Source organism: Vidua macroura, chromosome 27, assembly GCF_024509145.1.
Source record: "Vidua macroura isolate BioBank_ID:100142 chromosome 27, ASM2450914v1, whole genome shotgun sequence".
NCBI classification, from domain to species: domain Eukaryota; kingdom Metazoa; phylum Chordata; class Aves; order Passeriformes; family Viduidae; genus Vidua; species Vidua macroura.
Genome location: NC_071597.1, coordinates 2,917,811 through 2,935,405, shown reverse-complemented (window position 1 = coordinate 2,935,405; position 17,595 = coordinate 2,917,811). Strand labels below are relative to the sequence as shown.

Genomic DNA, 17,595 nt, shown 5'->3' with positions numbered 1-17,595 from the left:
CGGACAGCGCTCCCAGGGACGGGCTGGGATTTTGGGGTGTCCTGCAGGGCCACGAGCTGGGCTGGATCATCCCTTGCAACTCAGGACATTCCACAATTCTCCCACCTGTGACCCTGGAGGGCTTTCCTGACCTTGAGGATTCCCTGATTTCCAGGAGACTTTCCTGACCTTAAGGAATTCCAGATTTCCTGGAGAATTTTATGATCTTGGAAGGCTTTTCCAATGTCAAGGATTCCCAGGAGTCTTTTATGATCTTGGGCTTTCCCGACCTTGAGGAATTCCTGATTTCCAGGAGACTTTTATGATCCTGGAGGCCTTTCCTGGCCTCAATCCCTGATTTCCAGGAGACTTCAAAATTATCTTGGAGGACTTTCCCAACCTTAAGGATTCCCAGGAAACTTTTATGATCCTGAAGAGCTTTCCCAACCTTAAAGAATTCCTGATTTCCAGGAGAGTTTTATTATCCGGGAGGGGATTCCCTGATTTCCAGGAGATTTTTATGATCCAGGAGGGGATTCCCTGATTTCCAGGAGATTTTTATGGCCCTGGAGGGGATTCCCTGATTTCCAGGAGAGTTGGGGATTCCCTGATTTCCAGGAGATTTGGGGATTCCCTGATTTCCAGGAGATTTTTTTGTGCTCCAGGAGGGGATTCCCTGATTTCCAGGAGATTTTTTATGATCCAGGAGGGGATTCCCTGATTTCAAGGAGATTTTTATGGCCCTGGAGGGGATTCCTGATTTCCAGGAGATTTGGGGATTCCCTGATTTCCAGGAGATTTTTATGGCCCAGGAGGGGATTCCCTGATTTCCAGGAGATTTTTTATGATCCAGGAGGGGATTCCCTGATTTCCAGGAGATTTGTGGATTCCCTGATTTCCAGGAGATTTGGGGATTCCCTGATTTCCAGGAGATTTGGGGATTCCCTGATTTCCAGGAGATGCTCCCACCCTGCTGGCAGGTTCCTGGAAGCTCTGACCTCCTTTCCCACCCCAAATCCAGGTCACCATTCCTGCAGGGAATGTGGAGGCTCCGAGGGAAAACCTCAGCTCAGCGTCCACAGCCCGGATCAGCCGTGGGCTCCTCCTGCTGCGGAAAATCCTGAATTTCCTCTGGCCAGAGGAGCCCTTTGGTGGTTGGTTCAGGAGTTTTGGTGCAGGAATATTCTGCTTTTTGAGGGAATATTCCACTTTTTGAGGGAATATTCCACTTTTTGAGTAAAATATTTTGCTTTTTGAGGGAATATTCCGCTTTTTGAGGGAACATTTTGCATTTTGAGTAAAATATTTTGCTCTTTGAGGGAGCATTTTGCTTTTTGAGGGAATATTCCACTTTTTGAGGGAATATTCCACTTTTTGAGGGAACATTTTGCATTTTGAGTAAAATATTTTGCTCTTTGAGGGAGCATTTTGCTTTTTGAGGGAATATTCCATTTTTTGAGTAAAATATTTTGCATTTTGAGGGAATATTTTGCATTTTGAGGGAATATTTTGCTTTTTGAGGGAATATTCCACTTTTTGAGGGAATATTCCACTTTTTGAGGGAACGTTTCATTTTTTGAGTAATATATTTCGCTTCTTGAGGGAATGTTTCATTTTTTGAGGGAATATTCCACTTTCTGAGTAAAATGGTTTGCTCTTTGAGGAAATATTTCACTTTTTGAGGAAATATTTCGCTTTTTGAGGGAATATTTTGCTTTTTGAGGGAACATTTCACTCTTTGAGAGAATATTTCGCTCTTTGAGGCAAATTCCATAAAATCTCCATTGCGTTTACCAGGAATTTGCAAAATTTGGTGTGAATTTCTTGGAAAACTCTCCACTGGAAAATGGGATTGGGAGGTGATTTTTTGGGATCCACTGGATATTCCCTGCTGGAATCTCAGTGCAGAGAGGCAGGAGGAGAAATCCTGTGTGCGCAGCTTTTATTTGGATTTTATTTTCAAGGGGTTGGCTTCACTGAGGAGAAAACTGAATTCAAAGAGGAAATCTGGTTGTGACAAATCCCTGGAATTCTGGAGGATTTTTCCTTTCTTTTTGATGGATTTTTTTTTGCTGAATTTGCTCATTTAAATATTTTAAATATTATATTTAAATATTTTTTAAATATATATTTTTTAAAAAAAATACATTTATTTTTATATATTTAATATTAAATCTATAAATATTTATAGATTTAAATATTATATTTAAAATCCTGCCCTGAAGTTTTTCAATTGTGGCAGAGTTTGGGAATCTCAAATCCATCCTGAGGTGAATTCATCCCATTCTTCGTGTCTCAAATTTGCCACCAATTCAAATTGAGCTTTTAGTGCTTGTTCACAACTTTATTCTTCAAACCTTGGGGGTTTCACAGTTAATTAATATTTAAAGATTTAATTGTTTCACATTTCCTGGCCTTGCTGCAGGTCCAGGCACTGCAATTTTTTGTTCTGTATTCTGTATCTGAAAAAAAATGGAATATTTACAACTTAGAGTCTCTGCCCAATCCATAAATTATTTGGAAATTAACATTTTTTTTATCTTTTTATGAATGAAGTCAAATCCTGGAGTTTGTTGGTTTGTGTTTGATCCCGTGGGATTTATTTGGCATTTTTCACTGGGATTTCTGGAGGATTTGTGCTCAGTTCAGGCTTCTCCTTCCCATCCCAGCTGCTGCAGGAATTCCTTGGATTTTCCATATTTTCCTGGTTTATCCTAAAACTTTCATTTGTAAATACTGGCAATATAATCTATATATATATATATATCTATATATATATATATCTATATATATATGTAATCTATAGATCCTACTGCTTGAAAAACAGGGGAAAATCTATTTAAATCCTAAATAAATGTTAAAAAATCAATTGAAATCATAAATAACTTTATCCAGAATTTTTTTAAAATTTTTTTTTCAGGATCCAGAGCAGCTCCAGGACAAATCCAATGAAATCCTGACTGCCATAATCCAGGGAATGAGAAAGGAGGAGCCCAGCAACAATGTGAAGCTTGCAGCTACCAACGCACTCCTGAACTCTTTGGAATTCACCAAAGCAAACTTTGACAAAGAGGTGGGAAAAAAAAACCAAAAAAAAAAAACCCAATAAAACCCCAAAAGTGCCAGGCTGGGACTGCAGGCTGCTGCTCCACGGTCGGTGATGAGGATTCATGCACCACGCTGAGCTTGGATGGAGAAATTGTGGAGACTGAGACCGGGATGCGGCCCTGGCGCGGAGGAGCGCTGGGTTCCTTTTCCCCCCTTTTTTCCCCCTTTTTTTCCCCCTTTTTCCCCCTTTTTTTCCCCTTTTTTCCCCTTTTTTCCCCTTTTTTTTCCCTTTTTTTTCCCCTTTTTTTCCCCTTTTTTTCCCCTTTTTTCCCCTTTTTTTTCCCCTTTTTTCCCCTTTTTTCCCCTTTTTTTCCCCTTTTTTCCCTTTTTTTTCCCCTTTTTCCCCCTTTTTTCCCCCTTTTTTCCCCCTTTTTTTCCTTTTCCCCTTTTTTTCCCCTTTCCCCCCCTTTTTTTCCCCTTTTTCCCCCCCCATTTTACCCCTTTTTTTTCCTCCTTTTTTCCCCTTTTTCCCCCCTTTCCCCCCCTTTTCCCCCCCCTTCCCCCCCCTTTATTCCCCCCTTTATTCCCCCCTTTTTCCCCCCTTTTCCCCTTTTCCTCCCCCTTTCCCCCCCTTTTCCCCCCTTTCCCCCCTTTTTCCCCCTTTTCCCCCTTTCCCCCCCTTTTCTCCTCCCCCTTTTCTCCCCTTTCCCCCCCTTTTCCCCCCCTTTTCCCCCCCTTTCCCCCACCTTTATTCCCCCCTTTTTTCCCCTTTTTTCCCCCTTTTTTCCCCCTTTTCCCCCCTTCCCCCCCCTTTCCCCCCCTTTTCCCCCTGTTTTTCCCCCCTTTCTCATCCTTTTCTCCCCCTTTTCTCCCCCCTTTTCCCCCTTTTCCCCCCCTTTTCTCCTCCCCCTTTTCTCCCCTTTTCCCCCCCTTTTCCCCCCCTTTCCCCCCCTTTTATTCCCCCTTTTTTCCCCCTTTTTCCCCCTTTCCCCCCTTTTTTTCCCCCTTCCCCCCCCTTTTTTCCCCCCTTTTTTCCCCCCTTTTCCCCCCCTTTTCCCCCCTTTTTCCACCCTTTTCTTTCCCCTTTTCTTTCCCCTTTTTCCCCCTTCTTGTTTCCCCTTTTCCCCACTTTCTCCCCTCCTTTTCCCCCCCTTTTCCCCCTTTTTTTCTCCCCTTTCTCCCCTTCTTTCTAATCTTCAAGGCCTTTCCTGACCTTGAATTTCCCTTGAGGATTTCCAGAACACTTTTATCATCTTGAAGGCCTTTCCCAGCACCCCAATTTCCCCCTCCCATTTTCCCCCTTTTTTTCCACCCCTTTTCCTTCTTTTCCCTCCCCCTTTTTCCCCACCTTCTTTCTTCTTTTCCTCCTCCCATTTTCCCCACTTTTCCTTTTTTCTCTCCCTTTCCCCCCTTTTTTTCCTCCTCCCCCCTTTTTTTCCCCCTCCCCTTTTCCCCCCCCTCCCCTTTTTTATTTCCCTCCCCACTTTATTTTTTTTCCTTCCTCCTTTTCCCCCCATAAATCCCACCTGACCCCAGGGCTGATCCCCCTGGATGCTCCTGGGACAGGGGGAAAATATTCCCATTTTGGATAAAAAAACCCACTCCAGTTTTGGGAAAAAATATTCCCATTTTGGGAAAAAAACCCACTCCAGTTTTAGGAAAAAATATTCCCATTTTTGGGGGAAAATATTCCCATTTTGGGGAAAAAACTCACTCCAGTTTTGGGAAAAAATATTCCCATTTGGGGGGAAAATATTCCCATTTTGGGGAAAAAAAAACACTCCAATTTTGGGGGAAAATATTCCCATTTTTTTGGAGAAAATATTCCCATTTTTTGGGGGGAAAATATTCCCATTTTGGGGAAAAAACCCACTCCATTTTTGGGGGAAAATATTCCCATTTTGGGGGGAAAATATTCCCATTTTTGGGGAAAATATTCCCATTTTGGGGAAAAAACCCCACTCCATTTTTGGGGAAAATATTCCCATTTTTGGGGGGAAAATATTCCCATTTTTGGGGGGAAAATGGTTTAAAATAGAGCAGGTTGTGTTGCCCTGTGCCTGTGCTGGTCCAGACCTAAATTCACCCTCCCTGTGTGAACTGAAACCTTTAAAAGCTGAATTTCTTTTAAAACCCCCCTTTTAAAGTCCTTTTATTTCTCTTTTTTTTTTTGTTTTTCCCTAGTCTGAAAGGCACTTTATTATGCAAGTAGTCTGTGAAGCCACACAGTGTCCGGACACGAGGGTGAGTAAATTCCAAATTCCCTTCGTGGCGAATTTCTGCCTACCCAAAAAATATGAAATAAATTGAGGAAATGGTGTGAAAATGTGAAAATGGAGCTGGGAATTAATGTGAATTTTGTGGCGCAGGTGCGAGTGGCTGCCTTGCAGAACCTGGTGAAGATCATGTCCCCTTTATTACCAGTACATGGAGACCTACATGGGGCCTGCCCTGTTCGCTGTGAGTCCAAAATCCGCCGGGATTTAGTAAAAAATGCCCTGATTCCCTCTGCAATGAGCAATTTATTAATTTGTAATTGTTTGATGTGTGCAATGAGCAATTTATTCATTGTAATGAGCAGGTGATTGGCTGATGTGTGGAATAAACAATTTATTCATTTGTAATGAGCAGGTGATTGGCTGATGTGTGCAATGAGTAATTTATTCATTGTGATGAGCAGGTGATTGGCTGATGTGTGCAATGAGCAATTTATTAATTTGTAATGAGCAGGTGATTGGCTGATGTGTGCAATTAGTAATTTATTCATTGTAATGAGCAGGTGATTGGCTGATGTGTGCAATTAGTAATTTATTAATTTATAATGAGCAGGTGATTGGTTGATGTGTGCAATGAGTAATTTATTAATTTGTAATGAGCAGGTGATTGGCTGATGTGTGGAATGAGTGATTTATTCATTGTAATGAGCAGGTGATTGGTTGATGTGTGGTAATTAATGGATTGATACAGTGGTGATGTTATAATGGTAATATTATATATTAGCATTTAGGATTTATAGATGGGGTTTATAATGAATATAATATAGTAATATAATATATATTTTTTATATATATTTATTATGTATTTTTAATTATATATGTAATATATTATACTATATATTGAATATAATATATATAATATATATTCTATATTATATATTTATATGTAATTATATATAATATATGTAATATATTATATTTGTATATATTATATTATAATATAATATAATGTAATATATTTTATATAGTATGTATTATATATATAATATATTATAATAATGTATCTAATATATATTATTATATATAATATATATTATATATTATATATTTTATATATATTATATATTATTTTCTCTTATATATATTATAATATAATATATTATAGTAGTATATATAATATAATAATGTAATAATATACATAATATATAATATATACTATAATAATATATAATATATATATGTATCATATATATTATATAATTATAATTATTATATATTATGTAATATATAATATATATTATATATGATTTATAATAAATTTATAATTTATAAATTTATATATAATTTATAATTTCTATAATTTATATAAATTTATTTCTTTACAATGAATATAAAAATATTTAATATATAGCAAATAAATATATTGATATATTAATATTATATTAGTGTTATATATTAGTATTTAAGTAGTATATTAAATAATGACTTAATGTGTCATAATGAAGTATATAATATAGAATTTATTTCTAATAAGTAAATAAATTTTCTTTATAATTCTCACGTTTATTCCTCTTGATTTTCCCCTGTTTGCATTTACATTTTTCCTGGTTTTAGCTGATCTTCCTGTGTTTTTATGGAAATTTATTTCTCTGAAAATGATTTCTGTTTAGAGATTTATTTCCCTGTATTTCTATTGATGATGATTTATCTCTTTTTCCTCGTTTTGTATTTACAAGTCTCATATTTATTTCTCTGAATTCCTCCCATTTTATTGTTATTTTTGTTATTTTTATTGTTATTTTTTACTGTTATTTTTGGCCAATCTCCTCTTTTTATTCATATTTTTTTTTCCTGATATTTATTTCTATTTCTCACATTTATTTCTTTGATTTCTCCCCATTTGTATTTTTATTTCTCATATTGATTCATGTTTTTATTTCTCATCTTTATTTCTCTGATTTCCCCTTATTTATATTTCTCATCTTTATTTCTGATTTTCCCTTATTTATATTTCTCATCTTTATTTCTGATTTCCCCTTATTTATATTTCTCATCTTTATTTCTCTGATTTCTCTATATTTGTATTTCTCATTTTTATTTCTCTGATTTCTCTATATTTGTATTTCTCATCTTTATTTCTCTCATTTCCCCATATTTATATTTCTCCTATTTATTTCTGATTTTCCCTTATTTATATTTCTCATTTTTATTTCTCTCATTTCCCCATATTTATTTCTCGTCTTTATTTCTCTCATTTCCCCATATTTATATTTCTCCTATTTATTTCTCTGTTCTCCCCTATTTATATTGATATTCCTGATATTTTTTCCCCTAATCTCCCTCAGTTCCTATTTATATTTTCCATTTTTATTTCTGACTACCATCTCTTTCAAAACCCATTCCTGATTTTCCTTTGCATCCTTGAGAATCCTAATCCATAAAAAAAAAAAAAAAAAAAAAACAACCCAAAAAAAACCAAAACCTTGGCATTCCAAACGGAGCAAAAACCTCAATTTGAGGTGATAAAATACAGGGAAAAAATGGGATTATTTCAAATTTCGACACAATAACTTGAACTCCCCAGGATCCGCGGGGAATTCCGGGTGGGAGAAATCCCCATTTGGGGTTTTTGGTTTGCCCTGGCAGATCACGATCGAGGCCATGAAGAGCGACATCGACGAGGTGGCGCTGCAGGGCATCGAGTTCTGGTCCAACGTGTGCGACGAGGAGATGGACCTGGCCATCGAGGCCTCCGAGGTGGGGATCCCGGGTTTCCTGGGAATGCAGGGGTTTCCTGGGAATGACAGGATTTCCTGGGGATTTCCTGGGAATGCCGGGATTTCCTGGGGATTTCCTGGGAATGACAGGATTTCCTGGGAATGTCGGGATTTCCTGGGAATGCCAGGATTTCCTGGGAATGCAGGGACTTCCTGGGAATGCAGGGGTTTCCTGGGAATGCCAGGATTTCCTGGGGATTCCCGGGAATGCCAGGATTTCCTGGCCATCGAGGCCTCCGAGGTGGGGATCCGGGAATGCAGGGATTTCCTGGGGATTTCCTGGGAATGACAGGATTTCCTGGGAATGTCGGGATTTCCTGGGAATGCCGGGATTTCCTGGGAATGCCGGGGTTTCCTGGGAATGCCGGGACTTCCTGGGAATGCAGGGACTTCCTGGGAATGCAGGGGTTTCCTGGGAATGCCAGGATTTCCTGGGAATGCAGGGGTTTCCTGGGAATGTCGGGATTTCCTGGGAATGCAGGGGTTTCCTGGGAATGTCGGGATTTCCTGGGAATGCCGAGATTTCCTGGGAATGCCGGGGTTTCCTGGGGATTTCCTGGGAATGCCAGGATTTCCTGGCCATCGAGGCCTCCAAGGTGGGGCTCCCGGGAATGCCGGGATTTCCTGGGAATGCAGGGATTTCCTGGGAATGCCGGGGTTTCCTGGGAATGCCGGGACTTCCTGGGAATGCCAGGATTTCCTGGGAATGTCGGGGTTTCCTGGGAATGCCGGGATTTCCTGGGAATGCCAGGATTTCCTGGGAATGCCGGGATTTCCTGGGAATGTCGGGATTTCCTGGGGATTCCCGGGAATGCCAGGATTTCCTGGCCATCGAGGCCTCTGAGGTGGGGATCCGGGAATGCCGGGACTTCCTGGGAATGCCGGGGTTTCCTGGGAATGTCGGGGTTTCCTGGGAATGCCAGGGAATGCCGGGATTTCCTGGGAATGCCAGGATTTCCTGGGAATGACAGGATTTCCTGGGAATGCCAGGGAATGTCGGGATTTCCTGGGAATGCCGGGATTTCCTGGCCATCGAGGCCTCCAAGGTGGGGATCTGGGAATGCCGGGATTTCCTGGGAATGCCGGGGTTTCCTGGGGATTTCCTGGGAATGCCAGGATTTCCTGGCCATTGAGGCCTCCGAGGTGGGGATCCGGGAATGCTGGGATTTCCTGGGAATGCCGGGATTTCCTGGGAATGCCGGGGTTTCCTGGGAATGCCGGGATTTCCTGGGAATGCAGGGATTCCCTGGGAATGTTGGGATTTCCTGGGAATTCCCTGGGAATAGCAGAATTCTTGGGAATTTCCCAGGAATGCCAGCATCCCTGGGAATTCCCTGGGAATGCCAGGATTCTTGGGAATGCCAGAATTCCCTGAGAATTTCCTGGGAATGCCCGAATTCTTGGGAATTCCCTGGGAATGCCAGAATTCCTGAGGTTTCCCTTGGGAATGCCAGAATTCCCTGCAGCTTCTCTCAGGAATGCCAGAATTCCCTGGGAATGCTGCAATTCCTGGGATTGTCCATCCCGGGAGCTCCTCCTGCCCTTCCCAAGGGAAATGGGGAAATTCCCGGGTGCTTTTGGGGGTCACAGCAGCAAATGAGAGATCCTAAAAGAGCCTTTGGCTCCTCCTTTGGGGGTTTTTAATTCTTCATTTTGGAATTTCTGACTCTTCCTTTGGGAGCTTTTGGCTCCTCTTTTTGGGTTTTTTTTTTTTTTTTTTTTTGCTCCTCCTTTGGGATTTTTTTAATTCTTCATTTAGGACTTTTTATTTAATTCTTCATTTAGGACCTTTTTTTTTTAATTCTTCATTTAGGACTTTTTAGCTCCTCCCTTGGCAGTTTTTTAGCTTCTCTTTTTGGGAGTTTTTAGCTCATTTGGGAGTTGAGTTTTTAGGTCCTCCCTTGGGAGTTCTGAATTCTTCATTTTGGAATTTTTAATTCTTCCTTTGGGATGTTTTTTGCTCCTCCTTTGGGGACTTTTAGCTCCTCCCTTGGTGGTTTTTAGCTCCTCCTTTGAGGGTTTTTAGCTCATCTGGGAGTTGAGTTTTTGGCTCCACCTTTGGGAGTTTTTAATTCTTCATTTTGGAACTTTTAATTCTTCATTTGAGATTTTTTTTTTTTTTTTGCTCCTCCTTTGGGAGTTTTTGGTTCCTCTTTTGGGAGGAGTTTTTACTCCTCGTGTGGTTCTGGCCCAGGTTCTGCTCCCCGAGATAAAATTGGGGATTTTTTAGCTGGCTCTGCATTTGGAATTCCTGTTAATCCCAAAATCCTGGGATGGTTTGGGCTGGAAGAACCTTAAATCCCATCCATTCCCAGCTTGCTCCCAGCCCTCTCCAACCTGGTGCTTTTTGTTCAAACAACCCAATTTTATCATTTTTATTCTCTATTTCCACCTAAATCCACGTGCACCTCCTATCACAGGGCTCTCCCATGTTTTTCCTGGAAATAATCCATGAGATTCATGAAATAATGTCCAAAATTTTGGGGTCTGCCACGGCCACGAGGGGGTTTTTCTTCCAAAAGATGGTTCACATTCCCTAAAATCCATGATTCGTGAGTCAAACCTGAAATTCTGGATGAGATAAAATCAATTACCCTGTGGAATGGCTGGGGCTGGAGAGGAATTTGGGGGATTTGTTTGCATGCAGCTGCTGTTTGCAGGAATTATCTGTGGAGATCAATAACAGCTGAAACTTTGAAGGGCTCTGCATGAATCACATCCCTGTTTTTAAAAGCAGCTAAATCTATATTCATGCTTGCATTCCCAACAAATTAAAAAAAAAAAAAAATCAAGGATAAAAGGACAGCAGCAGTGGGGTGGGGTTTATTTGCTCCAAACCTTTTGCTCCTTCACCTCGGGGTCACTTGGTAATTACACCTGACAGCCAAGTGAAAATGGGGATAATTGTGCCCTGTGAGGAGGGATGAGGAATTCAAGTGGATTTTGGAATATTTAAAGTGGATTTTGGAATATTTAACTTGGTGCAAAGTGCCCTTGAGGCAACTCAGGATTCCTGCTGGGGAGGAGAGGGGGGGGGGAAAAAAGGGAATTTGTGCCTCTTGGAGTTGATCATTCAACCTCTTAATGCTGGGAAAAAAAATAAAATAATATAAAACCAGATCAAAATATCGATGAAAAGAAACTTTTCACCTCTTTTCCTTCTCTCCAGGCAGCAGAACAAGGACGGCCCCCAGAGCACACCAGCAAGTTCTATGCCAAGGGGGCACTGCAATATTTGGTCCCTATTCTAACCCAGACCTTAACAAAACAGGTGAGTTCCACGTGCCCTGAGGGAATTGCAGCTCAGGAGCTCTTCCTGCCCCCCTGGCTCTGTCTGCAATGGGGTTTTGGATTCCTCAGAATCCCATTTGGATCCCAAAAATGCCTCAGGAGTGGCAGTCCCTGGTCTGTGATGAGCTTTCATGCACCACTCTGAGCCAGTGATGCAGCAATTTTTGGGCTGAGACTGGGACTTGCCTCCTTTTTCCCTGATCACATCCCAGGACTTGTGGTTTTCAGAGAGGTTTGGTGATTCCCTCTGTTCCTATTCAGAATATTTGGGATAGAAACCACATATTCCACAGCCCCTGCCTCATGTGGGCTCCAATTCCTGAGATTTTTGAGGCCTTAGTCCCTGTTAAACACTTCCAGGGATTTATTGGAGCTGTGCTTCCCAAGATTTGTGATTTCTGGAGGGGTTTGGTGACTCCCTGTATTCCTGACAGAATATTTGGGATTGAAACCAAATATTCCACAGCCCCTGCCTCATGTGGGCTCCAATTCCTGGGATTTTTGAGGCCTTAGTCCCTGTTAAACACTTCCAGGGATTTATTGGAGCTGTCCATCCCAAGATTTGTGATTTCTGGAGAGGTTTGGTGATTCCCTCTATTCCTAATTGGAATATTTGGGATAGAAACCACATATTCCACAGCCTCATGTGGGCTCCAGTTCCTGGGATTTTGGAGGCCTGGGTTTATTTACTCCCTATTAAACACTTCAGGGATTTATTGGAGCTGTGCATCCCAAGATTTGTGATTTCTGGAGGGGTTTGGTGACTCCCTGTATTCCTGACAGATTATACTCTTGTAACTTGTATGATTGCCCTCACTCCCAAGCTGTAAAAGGAATTATTTTACCTCCCTACTCTATGAAGAGAGCTTACCAACCCTAAATATGAAACCCAGACCCACATACTAAACCAGCACAAAAAAAAAAACCCAAAAAAACTAAAATTAAAACCTCAGAGTCATCACCAGAGGGATTTTTTTGGTTTTTTTTAAATTTTTTGCAGGATGAGAACGACGACGACGACGACTGGAACCCCTGCAAGGCAGCAGGGGTGTGCCTGATGCTGCTGGCCACGTGCTGCGAGGACGACATCGTCCCCCACGTGCTGCCCTTCATCAAGGAGCACATCAAAAACCCCGACTGGAGGTACCGGGATGCGGCCGTCATGGCCTTCGGATGCATCCTGGAAGGGCCCGAGCCCAACCAGCTCAAGCCTTTAGTAATACAGGTGAGCTGCTGGCAGGGCTTGGAGCTCAAAATCTTGTGGGAGGGTGGGAGGTGTGAGTGAGGATTTCGTTTGAGGAAAATCAGGAGGGTGTGATGTGGTTTCGGAGGTAAAAATCCCTTGGTTTGGGGTTTTTAGGTTAAAAATGACATGGTTATTTGGAAGAGAATGAGTGTTTTGTACATGGTCTTATTTTAAGGAAAATCAGGATTTCACCTGTTTTGGAAGCTTCTGGAGCCTGGGTTTGATGGGAGGGTGTGATCTGGTTTCGGAGGTAAAAATCTCTTGGTTTGGAGTTTTTAGGGTTAAAAATGACATGGTTATTTGGAGGAGAATGTCTGCTTTGTACATGGTCTTATTTTAAGGAAAATCAGGATTTCACCTGTTTTGGAAGCTTCTGGAGCCTGGGTTTGGTGGGAGGGTTTCATTTGAGGAAAATCAGGAGGGTGTGATCTGGTTTCAGAGGTAAAAATCCCTTGGTTTGGGGTTTTTAGGGTTAAAAATGACATGGTTATTTGGAGAGAATGTATGCTTTGTACATGGTCTTATTTAAAATAAAATCAGAAGGATTTCATCTGTTTTGGAGGCTTTTGGAGCGAGTTTGGTGGGAGGGTTTCATTTGAGGAAAATCAGGAGGGTGTGATCTGGTTTCGGAGGTAAAAATCCCTTGGCTTGGGGTTTTTAGGGTTAAAAATGACATGGTTATTTGGAGGAGAATGTGTGCTTTATACATGGTCTTATTTTAAGGAAAATCAGGATTTCACCTGTTTTGGAAGCTTCTGGAGCCTGGGTTTGGTGGGAGGGTGTAATTTGGTTTTGGAGGTAAAAATCTCTTGGTTTGGGGATTTTAGGGTTAAAAATGACATGGTTATTTGGATGAGAATGTCTGCTTTGTACGTGGTCTTATTTTAAGGAAAATCAGGATTTCACCTGTTTTGGAAGCTTCTGGAGCCTGGGTTTGGTGGGAGGGTTTCATTTGAGGAAAATCAGGAGGGTGTGATGTGGTTTCGGAGGTAAAAATCCCTTGGTTTGGAGTTTTTAGGGTTAAAAATGACATGGTTATTTGGAGGAGAATGTCTGCTTTGTACATGGTCTTATTTAAAATAAAATCAGAAGGATTTCACCTGTTTTGGAGGCTTTTGGAGCCTGGGTTTGGTGGGAGGGTGTAATCTGGTTTCGGAGGTAAAAATCTCTTGGTTTGGGGTTTTTAGGGTTAAAAATGACATGGTTATTTGGAGGAGAATGTCTGCTTTGTACGTCGTCTTATTTTAAGGAAAATTAGGATTGCATCTGTTTTGGAAGCTTCTGGAGCCTAAGTTTGGTGGGAGGGTTTCATTGAGGAAAATCAGGAGGGTGTGATTTGGTTTCGGAGGTAAAAAATCTCGTGGTTTGGGATTTTTAGGGTTAAAAATGACATGGTTATTTGGAAGAGAATGAGTGTTTTGTACATGGTCTTATTTTAAGGAAAATCAGGATTTCATCTGTTTTGGAGGATTTTGGAGCCTGGGTTTGGTGGGAGGGTTTCATTGAGGAAAATCAGGAGGGTGTGATGTGGTTTCGGAGGTAAAAATATCTTGTTTTGGGGATTTTAGAGTTAAAAATGACATAGTTATTTGGAGGAGAATGTGTGCTTTGTACATGGTCTTATTTAAAATAAAATCAGAAGAATGTCACCTGTTTTGGAAGCTTCTGGAGCCTGGGTTTGGTGGGAGGGTGTGATCTGGTTTCGGAGGTAAAAATCTCTTGGTTTGGGGTTTTTAGGGTTAAAAATGACATGGTTATTTGGAAGAGAATGAGTGTTTTGTACATGGTCTTATTTTAAGGAAAATCAGGATTTCATCTGTTTTGGAGGCTTTTGGAGCCTGAGTTTGGTGGGAGGCTTTCATTTGAGGAAAATTGGGAGGGTGTGATCTGGTTTCAGAGGTAAAAATCTCTTGTTTTGGAGTTTTTAGATTTAAAAATGACATGGTTATTTGGAAGAGAATGTATGCTTTGTACATGGTCTTATTTAAAATAAAATCAGAACAATGTCACCTGTTTTGGAGGCTTTTGGAGCCTGAGTTTTATAGTGTTGCTGGGTTAATTGGGGGAGAATGTTTGATTTCTACATCCTCTTATTTTAAGGAAAACCAGAAGGATGTCACCTGTTTTGGAGGGTTTTAGAGCCCAAGTTTTCTGAATTTTTGGAGGCTTTTAGAGCGCAAAATCCCTGGGTTATCTGGGGAAGAATACCTGATTTGCATGTGCTCTTTATTTAAGGAAAATCAAAAAGATAGAATCTAGTTTTGGGGATTTTTGGAGCTAAAAATCACTGGGTTAATTGGAGGAGAAAGTTTGATTTGCACATGCTCTTAATTTAGGGAAAATTAGAAGGTTATAACCCCTTTTTGGAGGCTTTTAGAGCCCAAAACCCCTGGGTTAATTGAAGGAGAATGTCTCATCTGCTTTTAATTTAAGGAAAATCAGAAGAATATCACCTGTTTTGGAGGCTTTTAGAGCCCAAAATCCTGGGGTTAATTGGAGGAGAACATCTCAAATCCAAATCCTGATTTTGATCCATAACCCAGCACTCAGATTAAGTTACCTCAAATCCGCTTTGGGACTCTGGTAGGAAAGAATATGGGAAGAAATGCATTTGAAGGAGTGAAAATTATAATATTTACTGAATGTAGAAGCTGCCTTCATTTTGGGCATGTTGAGTAAAACCATCCTTGGTGAAGGTGTTCGGAAGAGGGGTCACGTTAGGGAATAGAGCCATTAATACAAAATAAAACAATATATGTCCTAAATAAGCTACAGGACCGGGACAAATGCAGGCTTTTTTACCTCACCTGGTTTCTCCTGGTTCCTTCCAGGCCATGCCAACGTTGATAGAGCTGATGAAGGATCCCAGCGTGGTGGTCAGGGACACGACAGCCTGGACCGTGGGCAGGATCTGCGAGATGCTGCCCGAGGCCGCCATCAACGACATCTACCTGGCCCCGCTGCTGCAGTGCCTGATGGAGGGGCTGAGCGCCGAGCCCAGGGTGGCCACCAACGTCTGCTGGGTGAGGAACCCCCCAAACCCCGCCAGGAGTTCAGATCCACCGGGAAAAACAGCTCCCGGTGGGACCTGGAAGGGTTTTGGTGCCACCGAGTCCGAGCGTTCTGCCAGCAGCAGCAGCGCTAAGTTGTGTTGGCTCTTGTGTGCTCATCCGTGAATTTGGAGGGCAGCTCCAGGGACTGGGAGCTCTGCCCTGCTCCAGGCAGCTTGTTCAGATGTCTGGGACTTTTTCCATGAGGGAATTTTCCTTAATATCCAGCCTGGACATCCCTTGAGGTTGTTTGGTCTTGTTTGACCAAATCTCCCCCATTTTCCCCTCACGGATCTCCCCTATTTTCTCTCACGGATCTCCCCCATTTTCCCTCACAAATCTCCCCCATTTTCCCCTCACAAATCTCCCCCATTTTCCCCTCACAAATCCTTCCCCCATTTTCCCCTCACAAATCTACCCCCATTTTCCCTCACAAATCTCCCCCCATTTTCCCCTCACAAATCTCCCCCATTTTCCCCTCACAAATCTCCCCCATTTTCCCCTCACAAATCTCCCCCATTTTCCCCTCACAAATCTCCCCCATTTTCACTCACAAATCTCCCCCATTTTCCCCTCACAAATCCTTCCCCCATTTTCCCCTCACAAATCCTTCCCCCATTTTCCCTCACAAATCTACCCCCATTTTCCCTCACAAATCTCCCCCCATTTTTGCCTCACAAATCTCCCCCAATTTTCCCCTCATGGATCTCCTACCCCATTTTCCCTCACAAATCTCCCCCATTTTCCCGTCACAAATATCCCCCATTTTCCCCTCACAAATCTCCCCCATTTCCCCTCACGTATCTCCCCCATTTTCCCCTCACGTATCTCCCCCATTTTCCCCTCACAGATCCTCCCCCATTTTCCCCTCACAGATCCTCCCCCATTTCCCCTCAAGGATCTCCCCCATTTCCCCTCAAGGATCTCCCCCATTTTCCCCTCACAAATCTCCCCCATTTTCCCCTCACGGATCTCCCCCATTTTCCCTCAAATCTCCCCCATTTTCCCTCAACCAGAGCCTGGCTCCCACCTGGCTCCACCCTCCTGTCAGGGGCTTTAATGAATATAAATTAAAAGATATAAATGCAAATTAATATATAAACACATCACATTTATATCCTTATATTGTTTTCCATATTTACATAATTTTCTGTATTTATATTATGTATGTATATTGTTTTATATGGGTTTATATGTTTATATAATTTTATGTAATTATATATTTATATAATTTTAAATGTGATTTTATATATTTAGCCACACACACTTTAGTGAATTCCACAATTAATCCATGGCTTGCTCCCCCAGCAAACACTGGTTAACTCTTCAATTTTCCCAACTCTATTTTGTGCCTCTGGCAGGAAAAAAAAACAAAGGAAAAAGGTGGCATTTTAGGAAAAAAATGCTGATAATTCACTGAGAGTAGAAGTTGCCTCTAGTCTGGGAATGCTGTGGGAGCTGTCCCTGCTGTCATGGGGTTGAAAAAAAGGAATTTTTGGATTAAGCTTTTTTTGGATTGCCTTGAGGCCCAAACCCAAACCTACTCCTGGAGCGATCCCAGAAATAATTTGGGAAGCAGGATTTTTTTTTCCCTGATGCTTTGTGTGGTCTCCACGTCCCCACTGCCTTCCAGGAGCTGCTCCTTCAGACTGAGCTGGGGAGGAGGATTTTCCTGTCAAAACAACTTCTAGAAATGACAGAATCCCTTCTTTTTACAATTCCAGAGGTTCCAAGACTCACCAGCACAAAGGGGTTTTCCCTGCTCTGTTATCCTGGCAAAAATCCAGGTGGCTTTTGTCTCCTGATGATGATTCCTGGGTGTTTTTAGAGTAAAATAAAAATTCAGGAAGCTTTTAGCTCCTCTCACCCACCTGTAGCACAGTTAAACTGCTCTGGAATTGTTCACCCTGCACACTTTTTAGTTTGGGATTTTTGTTTGGTGTGGGTTTTTTGATTTGTTGTTTTTTTCTGTTTGTTTTTATTTGCTT

The 17,595-nt window shown here is 41.6% G+C and overlaps 1 protein-coding gene across 1 annotated transcript in view; it reads left to right on the top strand.

Annotated features, from left to right (window-relative positions):
• KPNB1 (karyopherin subunit beta 1) overlaps positions 1-17,595 on the top strand; it is a 39,869-nt gene that overhangs the window by 8,075 nt on the left and 14,199 nt on the right. The window contains 8 exon segments of the mRNA XM_053999975.1: positions 2,900-3,052; positions 5,212-5,271; positions 5,397-5,438; positions 5,440-5,487; positions 7,890-8,000; positions 11,190-11,291; positions 12,312-12,536; positions 15,389-15,580. Of these exon segments, the coding sequence (XP_053855950.1) occupies positions 2,900-3,052; positions 5,212-5,271; positions 5,397-5,438; positions 5,440-5,487; positions 7,890-8,000; positions 11,190-11,291; positions 12,312-12,536; positions 15,389-15,580 (933 nt within the window).